The 13,263-nt window shown below is 43.6% G+C and overlaps 2 protein-coding genes across 4 annotated transcripts in view; both read right to left on the bottom strand.

Moving 5' to 3' along the window:
* Positions 1 to 7,119, bottom strand: part of LOC102289735 (amyloid-beta A4 precursor protein-binding family B member 2) — a 37,119-nt gene extending 30,000 nt beyond the window's left edge. For 2 of the 3 annotated variants that reach the window (XM_005937721.2, XM_005937723.2), the window contains exons 1-6: positions 6,636 to 7,119; positions 2,458 to 3,743; positions 1,713 to 1,912; positions 978 to 1,130; positions 780 to 865; positions 577 to 637 (exon numbers count right to left, since the gene is read on the bottom strand). In XM_005937721.2, the coding sequence (XP_005937783.1) occupies positions 577 to 637; positions 780 to 865; positions 978 to 1,130; positions 1,713 to 1,912; positions 2,458 to 3,712 (1,755 nt within the window). In that variant the 5' untranslated portion in view covers positions 3,713 to 3,743; positions 6,636 to 7,119. The remainder of the gene's footprint in view (positions 1 to 576; positions 638 to 779; positions 866 to 977; positions 1,131 to 1,712; positions 1,913 to 2,457; positions 3,744 to 6,635) is intronic. The other variant, XM_005937722.2, reaches the window with a different exon arrangement.
* Positions 7,120 to 7,220: 101 nt separating this feature from the next.
* dele1 (DAP3 binding cell death enhancer 1) lies at positions 7,221 to 13,171 on the bottom strand. Its single transcript, XM_005937720.2, has 12 exons — positions 12,963 to 13,171; positions 12,283 to 12,400; positions 11,479 to 11,581; positions 10,715 to 10,859; positions 10,362 to 10,547; positions 10,159 to 10,241; positions 9,940 to 10,033; positions 9,641 to 9,783; positions 9,337 to 9,495; positions 8,675 to 8,767; positions 8,203 to 8,356; positions 7,221 to 8,086 (listed from the first exon to the last, which is right to left on the bottom strand). The coding sequence occupies exons 1-12, from the start codon at positions 12,991 to 12,993 to the stop codon at positions 7,851 to 7,853; spliced, it is 1,545 nt and encodes a 514-aa protein (XP_005937782.1). The 5' UTR covers positions 12,994 to 13,171; the 3' UTR covers positions 7,221 to 7,850.
* Positions 13,172 to 13,263: the final 92 nt, after the last annotated feature.

The raw sequence follows: 13,263 nt of genomic DNA, 5'->3' as shown, positions 1-13,263 counted from the left end.
GGCTATTAGGCTGCCTGCTCTTATATTCAGGCATCACAGCATCTCTATGCTTAAGCATGTGTACGTGAGATTCGTCCACAGGGGGGCAGTTAAAAATACTTTTGCTGTGAATGCGTTCACCATGTGTCAGTTCACGAAGTGACCACTGCGTGGCACTGCAGCAATCAGAAAGAGAGAGCAAGGAGCAGGTGCATTACATCATTGCATGCACTGCCTGGTGACTTCCTCTCATTAGCAGTATTTTCTTTTTTTGAAAGGTTCAAGTTTTTAAAGTGTAAATAAAACCACACACACACGCACACACACACACACACACACACACACACACACACGTAAGCTATTCATAAGCCTCCTCACAAATGACATTACTTGTTTTGGGGCCTTTAACTGTATTGTAAATGCCTGTAACTTCGCCCCTGCTGGCTATAGTAAACCACAAGAAAACAAATAATCAAACTATAAGGAACGCTCTCTATTCAGTGAGCATTTTTATTTAGTAAAAATCCCAGCATATTATAGTTATTTCAGATGCCATTATAAAGCCTGTGTTATTATATGTTGTTGTTTTGAACTTACCATTGCCTCCGGATCAGAGAATGTGCTGTTAAGGTCCACTGTCTCTAGCTGGGCAGGAGGGCTGCAGAGAAACATCAGGGATTAAAACAGCCACATTAAAATCACATTTTACACGTGAATACATGCAAAATATCACGACTGAGTCCTTGCCACACGAGAAGAAAGTCTGTAGCACTAAGTGTGAGTATGTCTGTGACTATTACTTGAGCTTGAGTGAAGCATAGCGAAGAGTAGCTCCTTCAAATGCCTTAAGACTGGGATCAGGATAGACTGGATAGTCCTTTAGATCCTGGAGCATGAAAAAAAAAACAGATATTCAGAAAGGAAAAAATCTTTGTATTTTTAAACAACTGACTTCTTCTCAAATAAAAAAAGAGACAGTTTCAATAATTGTGACTTACGGTGGCTGTGCAGGTGGTGGTGGTGTTGAGACTTTGTACAGAAGAGGTGATGTCATTGAAAGGGGTGGAGGAGGAGGAGGAAGGGGAGGGGGAGGATCCAGAGGGCGAGGGTACCGGCTCCACGGAGCTGTCGGATATCAGGCTGCTGGGGCGCTGTGGGAGAGACAGATGGGTGATGACAGAGCTGCACAAACAGACTGATGATGGAAGGTACATCATTGATCAGCAGCAGCTTTCATATATGGAGGATTCTTTCTAAGCACAACACAGAAGATGGTAAAGCCTGTCTTTTAATTTGTGTTGGGTTTTTTTACAAGCCACTACATGGACTTGTTCGAAAAAGCAACATTTTTTTTTAATAAATTTGTAAATTGAAGCTTTTTCAGACCTTTCAACCACATCTTACTGTTCATCAGCATCTGCTTGTAGTTATGTAGTGTAAAAAGTGTAGGGTTGACATCTCCAAAGGACGAAAATCCCATATAGTGAACATCTAAACATAAATTTCTCTCAAAGAAAACGCAGGGAACTTTTTAAAAGTATCTGCATTAATACATTATATTTAAACATCTGCATCTACATCTGTTTGCTGCGGTTAAAATTCAGCAGAATTAAATCCTGACTGAGAGCGTTAAGATACATAATGCTGTTAAGATCTTATACATAAAAGATCTCATTATACTTTTAAACGTGCTTTTAATCTTGAAGTCTATTTAGTTCTCTGGGTCGTCTCACCTCATTGGGTGGCTTAAGGGAGTCCTGTGTGACCTGTTGTGGGTCATTCTCAGCATCATTGCTAGAAACGGTGTGTTTGCTTGAGGCAACAGGTCGGTCGTACTGCGTAGTGCCGGTGGGCACGTGCCAAAAATAGACCTCTGATGAGTCTGAGATCTCCCGCCAGCCTGGGGGCAGCTCCCCTTCAACCCATACATCTGCTGCAGGATGACAGTGACAAATAAACACATACTATCATTCAGATAGTATTACACACAGATGGGCTCTGCAAAAATAAAGCAAACAAAAAAACAACAAGATAAAAACACATATATAACACAAGATAGATGTGGTCAGCCTGTCCCTGAACTTGTGCTTTATACTCTACAATAATATTTTACTACAGCCAGCCCTCCTCTTCTCTTCTTCCTGAATTCTCTTCCATCTTCGCAAACTGCTATCTGCACTATCTTGTCATTATGCCCATCCTAATCATCTCTGCACCACATGGGGTTTACAGGGGGCTTAAAGGTTCGAGCAGTATTTCACTGGAGTAAGTGACTTGCTTGCTTAATGTGATGCCTTTGATAAATTTCCAGATCACACAGCCTGTAGGAGGTAGAGAAATGGAGAGAGAGGAGGAATGAAAGGAAGGTGTAATTGAGGCATGATTAAAGGCTGACACAGCTATGGAAATTTTTCAAGGAACGATCAGATGGCAAGACAAACACACAGACACACACACACACAGATATATATACTGAACCTGTCTCTTTTGGAGTCTGTGGAGAGGGTGACTCCTGAGATAGGGTGGTCCAACTGGAGTCTTCATCTTCTGATGGAGTCTCAGGAGTGAGATCCATTCTTAAGCCCACTTTTGGAAGGCCGGTTTCTGGTTCAGGCTGAGGAGGGGGCGCACGATTCCTGGTAGGCGTGGTCTTCTCTGCAGCTCTGGCCTGTTTAGGTGAAGAGGGTGGGTACTGCTGAAGAAACTGGTTCTCGTTGTTGGGGTGTAGCTCCACCTTGATCACCCGGGGCTGGGTGCTTCGGGGAGGCTTTGCAGGGCTGCGTGGGCTAGCCTGAACCTGGGCGCAGAGCTCCTCTTTGACCTGGGCTGGAACTTGGTTCTGCAGGTGGTTGTGGTTGTCTGGAACCCACTCTGGGCTGTTACTAGAAGAAGAGGGGGTGGAGGAAAGAGGGGCTTCGACTACCACAGGTAGCAGTGGCTGTCTTGCCGTCGGTGTGGGCTCATCATTTTCTTCATCCTCCTCCGCCACCGGCTCAACCTCCTCCTTCTCTTCCTGGCAGGTTTGCTTGCTGCTGGCCTTCTCCTCCTTCTGACTCTCCCTTTCTTTCGCAGGACTAGCCTGTTCCTTCTCTGGGGAGGGCTGCTGCTTCTTTTCCCCCTTGTCCTCTTTGTTTCCCTGGTTTAGGTCCAGATCCCAGCCCTTTCCATGGTACTCCAAGAAGCTCTTGGTCCTTCTTCGAAAGGGCGGAAGCTGCGAGTTATCTTTCTCAAATTCTAGCCAGTCTGAAGAGGGATTATTGATGAGATCGTTGTCAATTTTGCCCTCTGTATTGGCCCTGCTGAGCTCCAGCTGCTGGCTCTCAGCTCGTCTCTGCATGTTGGCGCCATTCTTCACCAGTTTGGGGTTAGTTGTATTAAACAGCGAGGAAGAGGAAGAAGAGGAGTAAAGGGCGGAGCTGGAGGAGGACTTGGTGGGAAGGCCGCGTCCTCTGGTTACAGGTTGGTTTTTAGACAGCAAAGCCAAGTTGTCACTTATCCCCATGGCGCTGCGCACGCTGGTCATCGCGTACCTCTGGCGGCTCTTCGGCAAGGTGGCCGAACTTCCGGTTTCCATGGACTCTTTAATGACATCTCGTCCAAGCAGCTGATTGTATGATGAGCGAAGGCTGAGAGAGGTCGGAGGGGTGGCAGAGGCCCCGCTGCGATTCGCTAGACCAACGGTGGAGGGCGAGGAGCCAGAGCGGGAGAGGGGAGGAGTTTTTACTGACATCATGGCTGACTGGAAAATCACTGCAGAGATAGAGCTGATGATAGAGGAGATGGCCTGTTAGAGGTTAAGTAACACATTATAACCTGACCTACAGCTTTATATGTAATTATTATTATTTTTGCCAGTATTGATTAAGCATGAAGAGGAGCTATTTTTGGCTTCTGCCACGTTTGCCGCAGCAGATTTTTAACACCAGATGCTCTTCCCGACCTAACCCCAAAAGGGTTCACTGACTATACTACCTTAAAAAGTCTTGGTGATGTTTTGGTCTTTCCAAATGAGGCACTTTGAGCTATGTAGTCTAATTTAAAAAGGTTTATTGGGTCAAATAATATATGGATTGACAAAAACATAACATAAAACCACATTAATGATACACTTATTTTACATATGTTTTTAAAATAAAAGATTTATAAATATCAAGCAGCCTTGAAGCCTTACTGCTCACTCACTTTATTTTAAGAGCTTTTTTTGTGGTTGCAAGATTCTTTTACGCCCACTTACTCTACAACTGCCTATTGTTTAGTCACTGGGTTATTATATTTTTAAAATCCTTGTTTCTCTGGACTCTCCTGCTTGCATGCTTCCCCAAATAATTACTTTTACATATAACATGATATAATTTAGTTTTTTTAACGTTACTTGCTTGGAATAACTGCTCACTGACATCATTCAATGTGCAGCATTATCACGCTGACACATTTCCCCAGCCTCACAACTGATCATCTCTCTTCCTGTGGCTTGACCAGTCTCAGAGGCTTTGATCAATGCACGATGGTGCAGATCCTCTTCCAGCCTCACACCCCTTTTACACACAAGGTGTCACTTCTGAAGTGTTAAAAAGAAACACTGCATCAAAGTCATGTAGCTGGAATGCATTTATATGATATCTGGAGTGAGTCAGACCCTCAATTTATTCAACTAGGACTGACATTCAAAGCCCGAGCTGAGCGGTAAGCTGGTCTGTGGGGAGGAGAAGTGCCAGCCAACTCCTGCTAACTAGCTAGCCGTGTCTCTTTTATCTCTGGGTGGATCAGCTTTGTGATGCGGAATGCAGACAGATGGATAGAAACAAAGACAGCGGCGGCAGAAAATCACCTTGCTCTTAAGATGTGACACGTAACACGGCTTTTTAGATAATTTAATTAGGCTCCCACCCTGCAGAAAGCTGGTAAACAACTAATAGATGCGGGGGGAAAACATGCCCAGACACGCAATCTTAATGTATAAACATCTTTTCACAAATGCACACATCTCAAACAATGCTGGAGTCATCACTGGCACCTCTACTTAGAAACATGGAAAAGTCAGACACAGCAGATTTCAAAGCTTGACAAGATCCTGGGAAAAGATGGAGGCGGTAAGTTAAAGAGAGCAGATTCCCCGGACAGTGCACTTTTGTCCATGCGGAGGCCCCTATCTGCTCTCCTCCCTCTGGGTGGTTGTTGTCGCCTCTGTAACCCAGTTTGTGCTGAACCTGCACTTCTCTCTTCACGCCTGTGACTCAGACATAAACACAATCAAGTCAGGTCAACAGGTGCAGACTGTGCCATGCCATGTCTCAAGCAATGCTCTTTTTCTACTGTCATTTACAGGTCCTTAAAGCCACATTTTAATGCTATGTCCTAAATTCTCTTGCCTGTAGTTTCACATACAGACGCACTAATATATGACTAAAACACACAAAATGGGACATCTGAGCAATACAAGCCTTAAATTAGATGGAAACAAAATATGCTGCAACCTACTAAATATAAAAATCCTAACAAATACACTGATTGAATCAACACAACTCCAAATCATCCCTTTCACCCATATTTGTGTCGGGTATGAGCCTCAGACAAACTGGATCATCTTAAACAGAGATTACGGCCTTTTCTTTTCCTTCTCCTCTTCCTCTACAACAGCACAGGCAGGTCTCTGCCGCTTAAATAAAAGTGGAGCAAGGAGAATATGTGAAGTGTGCGGAGGAGAAAGGATGGTTATAAGAGGGATAAAGCGGGGAGGATGACACAGCAGTTTGCTGGACAGTGAGGGCACAGTTAACACACGGAGGTAGTGAAACTGTTGTCCTCAATAAATCTGTTGTGCTGTGTAACAGCAGAGGTCATTCATGAGATGCACAAGATGTTAGCAGCTGGTCAGCAACGTGGATCCTTATTAAACAGTTGGGTCTCAGTCTAGTTGTTCATGCTGTTGATACTTGCCGGGCGCTGCATTGTCTGTTGTGATGATGCAAAATGTGAACGTGACACCAAAGTTAGTGAGGAAATGAGCAGATTTACATGGATGACAAAGGAGACTGCTAAAAATTTTTTTAAAAGGTACTGACAGGAAAAGCATACTAGTACTAGTTTTGGAGGTAAGTGTTAGATTATGACTTATTTGCTCATTTGTTGCCGATAGTGGGGATTACAGGAAAAGTGTTTTCACCTAAAGGTCATCAAAAAAAAGGAAAAGATCAGTTTCCTGTGTGTTATAGCTTTAGACATTAACACATAATTTCTAAATCTATATGTATAGATATGTTGGGAAACCAACTTGTTATGGTGGGCCCTCCTTTCCTCAGCGCAGAAGCAAGTGCAACAGATGAAAGCTCAAGCAGGAGGGGAAATGAACTTGAAAAAGTCGATGATGTCATGGGTGGAGTATTCTAGCTCCCCGCTTCTTGCTGCCTCCTTAATAAACTCCCTTCACTGACAAATCGGAAGCACCCCATCTTTAAATCTAGAGAAATGCGCGGATGGATCGCCGTAAATGCCATTATTGCGGAAGATAATCTGTTAATATGTGAACAGACGCAGTGAATCTTTAGCATCCAGCCTCCCCTCCTCTCTCTCTAGCCCCATCACCAGCACCAGCGCCGCCGCCGCCGCACTGGGAGGGGAGCGCATCCCATCGAGAGCATCTATTTACATCCACTCACCGCTTCGGTCAGCCTCCGGGGCTTCTGCGCTTGCCTTTCCTCCGACGACACGCAAACACAGTAGTGAGCAGGGCTGAAGTCAGCGGCCGCTTTTTAACTGCCGAGTCCGCCCGTAACAGCAGCCGGCCGCCCGTATTATCATATCACATCACATCATAAACCCTCCCAGCCCGGCTCTTTGCTCGCAGGCGGCCAAGCTGCGCTTTCTCTCTGCGCCAGAGGATCCCGGAGTGGCGTGGCGCTGTGGAGCTCTTCAGCCAGCCGACCAATCGGAGCCGAGAACGCAGGACGCTCGGGTGCACGGAAGGAGACGCAATCGCAATCAATATACCGGTGTTATTTTGCGACTCAGGTAATGGAATCACACATCATCCGACTCTTACGTCATACACAAGTCTGAGGAAAAATGCATGGCTTCTGGTGCTCGAGCACACCTGACTGTGATAAAAACAAACAAACAACAACAACAACAGAAAAGCCATTTCCAAATCTGACAATGTTGTTTTGCAACACCGAACACAGAAAAACTACAATTTGAAGCCAGTTTTGTGATGAGTATTAAAATAACGATAAAAGAAGCCAGGCAGCCTTTAGGATCTTTTTTTTTTTTAATGTGCGCATTTGACAACACAACATCCTCCTCACAGTGCATTAATTTTCCCTTTGGTTGGTTTATCACAAGCATGCAGTCTTTCTTTTACAACAGCAAGCCACACTGAACCGTTTAACCTAAAGACATAATTATATTATTTAAGGTTAAAATATAACATTCATGTGAAGCACTTCCTCAGTTTCAGAGGTTTAAAGTTGGCATTATTGTCTGCAGTAGACAGAAGATATCAGATACCTCATGATTAAATCCTTATTAGCAAGGAGGGAAATAAGTAACCACCTGATCCACCCAAAAGGCACATTTCTGGAGAACTTAGCAGAGAGAAGATTGTAAGAAACAAAACTGTAGTGTACAAAAACAAATGACAGATGGCTTCTTCTCTGATTCCAAGACCTTTTGCTCCACAGCTCTTTCTGACATAAAAAAATAACTCACATCTTTTAAAAACTAAATAAAACTTGTTTCTTTTTTGAGTATAAAAGCAATTCACTCCGATTCAGACCTCACACACCGAACACACTTTGACCTTTCCCAGGTTTCTGAAAACTCATTCATACTTTGAAATACATTCCTCAATCTGTAATGCGGCTGGCTCTCGGTATTTATCCTATTCCTACAGTCCACTGGCAGCTTCTTCTCTCAGTGCTCGGAGAATGGAGATGGAGGGGTACGGAGGACAAAGATGGGAGCCCGCTGAGGCTCCCGGTGCTCCAGGAGTGAGGCAGGAGAGGGAGGGTGGAGGGTTGACTTGTGGAGGGAGTGACACAGCTTGACAGAGGAGAAAATGTCTTTGAGAAGCATGGAGCTGAATGGATGGACCGCAACACGGATTCTTTTGCTACAGATGGAGACAGAAAAATAAAAATAAAAGTATTATCACTGTTGTTTGGCTCACTGAAACTGTACTACAACAATGCAGTGACTAACATTAATGCACATTTTTTGCATCCTTACTATAGGTTTCATTAGGAGGCCTCAGTAATCTCTCAGCTTGCTTGTTCCCCGCTCGAGCGGCTTGTTTGTAAAATTTAATAGCTGTCCTCAAGTTCTGTTGCACAACAAAGCCGCTCTCATAGCAATTTCCCAAGAACAGCTGAGCAGTGTCATCCTGAGAACAAAAGGAAACATGCAATTCAAGTAGGTAAACCTTCCAGGGCAAACTTTAAATGTACAGTCAGCAAAACCAGCCCTAAACGAATTTTAAAAAACAGTAACTGATTATAATCTTTAACACAACTACACCAGAAAGTTGCAAAACATCTGTAACTGCAGATTTTTTTAATTATCAAAAACCAGGAGACTGTTGGAATAATCTTTTCCTATAGGATATCCTGACAACCTCCAGGATGATCGACTCTAAAAAGGGAGGCGATCTCTGAGATAAAGCATTGATTAAAGTCTAGAAACATCTAAAGGAAGCACTCACGCCACTCTCTGCTGCCATCTCCAGGTTCTGGATGGACTTACAACCATATTTCACTGTATCCTGGGCGTAGATGGAGGCCAGGCAGAGCTGGGCCTGAAGAGGAGAAATGGAAAGCTGATTTAATTCAGTAAGGAAGCGCCAACATCAGCAAAAAACAAAACCCCAAAAAACCCCTGATACATGCTGATAGCAGTAAATGTGCTTGAATAACAATTAAGAGATGCTTAAAGATAGAAGGAAAAAAAGACTCCAGGTGGAGTTTGAGCCAGTTGTTTGATGCTTTCAGCTTATTTAATTTTAAAAGGCAAAAATCTTGCAATGTAAGAAAAAAATGAATATTATCTCTCAGTGCTCAGATAACAGAGGTGGAGAGAGCCTGCAGAGGTATCAATATTAGCATGTTAACAAATGCTTTACTTTCTCAGAGAAGTTTTGTTCCAGGGAAAAAAATATGAATGAAAAATCGTATTTACATTATCAGCTATTTGATTTCTACATTTTTCAAATGTAAGTGGGTACTTTTCCAAATGCAACATGCTGAATTCTTCTGTATTGAAAATGTTTTCAAGTTTGTTTGTTTTTTCTTTCAAATTACACAATATAATATATAAATGTACTAGAGTTGCAATGGTTCTCTGGGAGAAACTGATCATGACTTCTACCTTGGTCAGCCCAGCTGCAGCAGCTTGTTCCAGAAGGTCGATGGCTGTGCTCAGCTCCTCTGGACTCTGGTGCCCTCTGCTGGTCAGGAGCAGCTTTGCACAGCGGTACTGAGCTTGTCTGTGGCCACTCGCGGCTGCCTGCCTATAATAGTGCAGAGCCTTAAAGAGAAATCACAGGAGATATTTCAATAATGCAATTAGGAAATTAAATATCAGAAGTAAACAATTCATGCTTAATTTTATACATTTACATGGTCCACAAAAGCAAAACTGTTTGCTACAAGAGTGATGGCCGAGGTCTCACCTTCTCCTTGTTCTTGCTCACTCCTCTACCTTTCTCATAGCACACCGCCACATTAAACTGGGCTTTGCTGTAGCCCTGCTGAGCTGCAGCGAGAAAACAGGTGAAAGCTTCCTGGTGGTTTTCCCTCTTGGCATTTTCTAGACCTGTTGTACACAAGGAGATATAGAACAGGAAATAAGGGAACATACAGGAGGAAAAAAATAACCGTGCAAAGGCCATTTCATTTGACTCCAACAGCAGTATGTGTTAAGTTTATCTGATATATATGTTTTTTTTTAAGTGCGCTGATAAATAATGACCAATTATGTTGAGGACAACAGGAACGCAGACGTCTTCCACACGTCTGAGGTTCAGTGCTGCCGCTGCCAGCCTCTCTTCATCAGATAACATTTCCTGGAAACGTTAAAGAGGATAAAAACACAATAATAAAAATAAGACAAAAGGTCAAGTCTGTTTTTTGAAAGTACAAAAAAAAACCCCTTTCTTTAAAGTTGACAAACCAAATGATGAAGACTCACCTCATCACTGGTGTCGGGTTTCTCTGCCTTGTCTTGGCTGGCATCATCCTGCAGCGGACAGGAAGCTGACAGGAGTTCATCCTCTACAAGTCAAGGAGGAAATACTTGTTGATTTTTCTATTTCATAAAATATAAATTAATAAAATGTATTTTTTTAAGATACTTTTAAGCAATCTTTAAACTATGACAAGCACAGAACCAACCTGGTATAAGTGCATCTTGGATCAGGAGTTCCCTCTGGTGGTCAGAGATGGCAGTCAGCTGGTCCTTTGTGCTGCTGCTGTCACTGTCACTACTCTGAGTTGGGGACTGATCTTGGTTCTGTCTCTCTAGCACCCCCTGCAGACACAACACATTCCTTCCTCTGGGCAGGACATCATGTCTTGATACTGCGTAAAAAGAGCGAAAGCAACAAAATAGCCAGGACACAACTTAAAAGATAGAAGTGGGGTTTTTTTGTGGAAACAGTTACATGTCCACTGTATGAAACTATTTTGCCAAGGGATCTGCCTTGTGTGCATCTACTCCACAGCTACAACAATGCAGAAGAACTCACAGATCTCTAGTAGGATGTGATAGCCACACTTGTGTAGAGTGGAGGGGGCTGACAGGGCTCCAGGGCTTGGACTGGGCTCTGTGCTTGAGGAGAACTGGGAGTGGATCCTCCTGCAGAGCTGCATGAACAGAACTGCTGCTGCACCCTGCAGACAAACAAATGAGAACATCTGATGTAGTGCACCCTCGCCTGGAACGGCCAACCAAGTGTGACAGAGGTTTTCTATTTCAGCTAAAACTCATGAGTAATCGGTCCATGTGTATAAAACATGAACATTTCAGAGACAGTGGACATACGTATTATGATAAAAGCATAGTGCAGCTATTGTTTTGCTGCAGCAACATGAGAGCAAAATGTCCTCTGGGGTAAACAGCTGGGTCTGACCTGCTGGCCCACTGATGTCTGCCATTGCTGTAGCTTAAAAAGCAGTTACAAAGTGAAACCACTGAGCTGTGCTAAAGGAGTCAGAACACACTGAGTGCAGATACTGTGGATTTCAGCAGTGATGTGCAGCAAACTGTGCAGCTCCGGTGTTGATGATGTTGATGTTTAGCAGTCGTTTTAGTGGCTTTTGTCTTCAGGAATGTTACCATCTGAATATATTAAATCAACAGCAGCCCTCACATGTGTCCTGACAACTTTCTTATTAGAACATGAAGGCAATTCCTGATAAAGTTAATGACACAGAAAAAGTGATGCAGGACATGCTAAGAAATATGTTTGGTTACATGTTTGTATTTTAAATGCAAAAACACATGACTTACCCATCCCACAGCATCCAGAGCCGTGTAACGCGGAAACTCAGCATACTTGGACTGAAAGGTCCTCTGCTTCCTCCTCCTCTCTCCATCCTCCTCTTCCTGAGATCTGCAATAAACAAAGCAGAGAGTAATGAGAAAAAGAAGATTTGCACAAGATTCTGTGCAGCAGTCTGGTCAAAATATAAGTACACCCTTTCGACAGCTAGTACAACCACCTTTAACAGCCGTAACTTGAATTGTTTTCTGTAGGACTTTATCAGTCTCTCACATCTTTGTGGAGGAATTATGGCCCACTCTTCTTCCTCCTTCTACTTCTACCGCTCACTGCATGTATTTATGCACAACTCTCTGACCTCATCCCGCCACAGAAGCAGTTACGGGTTTTTTTGTACAAAATCCTGTGAAAACTTTCTTTTCCAAATGTCTGTATTTCCAGTCTACTGTATTAAGGCACTGCATGAATTCTGTTTTTAACGCAGGCGGCTTTGTTTCTGTTCCCTTGACTTGCATTGGTCATACACCCACACCCACACACACACAAAGCAGATGCTTCTGGATGATGCAACCAGCTGAAAGGGCAGCAGCAAGGGCAAAATAGGTTCAAAGTGGGGCTAAAGAAACAGGAAAGGACAGCAATGAGGGCAGAGTCTGAGGTTTTACCCTATTTCAAAGGTTCTTTTTCGTCACCTGATGATACTGCCTGCATTTTGAGGGCAATAAAATTTGGACATCAAAGGGAGATGCTCAAAGCTCGCCTTGTAAAGTAAACAGGTAAAAGAAGAAAGGAGGCGTGGAGAGGAGGAGTACCTGTTGTCAGGGGAGTGTCCAGACGTGGAGAGGACAGCTGAGCTGTTGATGACCTCGTCCTCCACATGGTGGTTTTGGGACAGTCGCAGGGTGCTGTTGCCATGATATCGATGCAGAACTGAGCAGAAGGTTAGACAATGTAATTAGGAGACAGTCTCCTCAGAACTACAAAGCATTCTCTGTACCTTAGTACACAGCCTAATTACTTCAGTTGTTTATAAGCATTGAGAGACAGAGATTTTGCACCGCAGCTGGACCGCTATGCACTGAAACCACAATAACAACAACGCATTTCTAAAGAACTGACATTGCCTTTAATAAATTTTCTGAAACCTTTTTCTGAAGATCTAGATCCGATAATGAGCTAATTTTGGAAAATTAAAGCAAACTAAGACGTGGGCAGTGCAATCCAGACGGGAATCCAGATGTCTTGGCGTGTGGCACACACGACAGGTAGTGTTGGTGTATGGGAACTCTCCATAGCATTAACAATAAATGGATTGGCAAGTTTTGCAACAGGAGCTAACCCTAGCTTTTAGCTCCGTACAACAGATTAGTAACTTCAATAACCTCAGTTTTCTGTTAATAAACGCTTGGTAAACTCTGAAATGTTGATAATAATTGACTTCAGTGTAGAAAGAGAGAAGAAGAAAAAGGGGCGTTCTCGACTTTTCTCTCACCTCTTCCAACAAAACCGTGGAGCCTCCACATGGTTTGTCTCTAACGGCTCCTTTAAATGAAAGGTTATGTCCGCACTGGCCTGTTTAAGTTATCTGGGGTCCGTATGGCTCCATACCGCTAACGGATTTCTTCCAGCACTGGTGGTAAATAAAAACCTGTCACGAGTTACGCCGTAAAAATACCGACCCGGAAGTGGAGGGTGGCGGGGTTTACGCAATCGATGCATTTGCAGTTGCATCTTCACAGCACCCACTTGCGGTGTATGAGGGTATCACACTTTCAGACGCTTAGGTTTCTGGA

This window comes from Haplochromis burtoni, unplaced genomic scaffold, assembly GCF_018398535.1.
Source record: "Haplochromis burtoni strain Fernald_Lab_line unplaced genomic scaffold, NCSU_Asbu1 Contig_236, whole genome shotgun sequence".
Classification (NCBI taxonomy): domain Eukaryota; kingdom Metazoa; phylum Chordata; class Actinopteri; order Cichliformes; family Cichlidae; genus Haplochromis; species Haplochromis burtoni.
The sequence above is the reverse complement of the archived record's forward strand: the minus strand, read 5'-3'. Positions and strand labels throughout refer to the sequence as shown.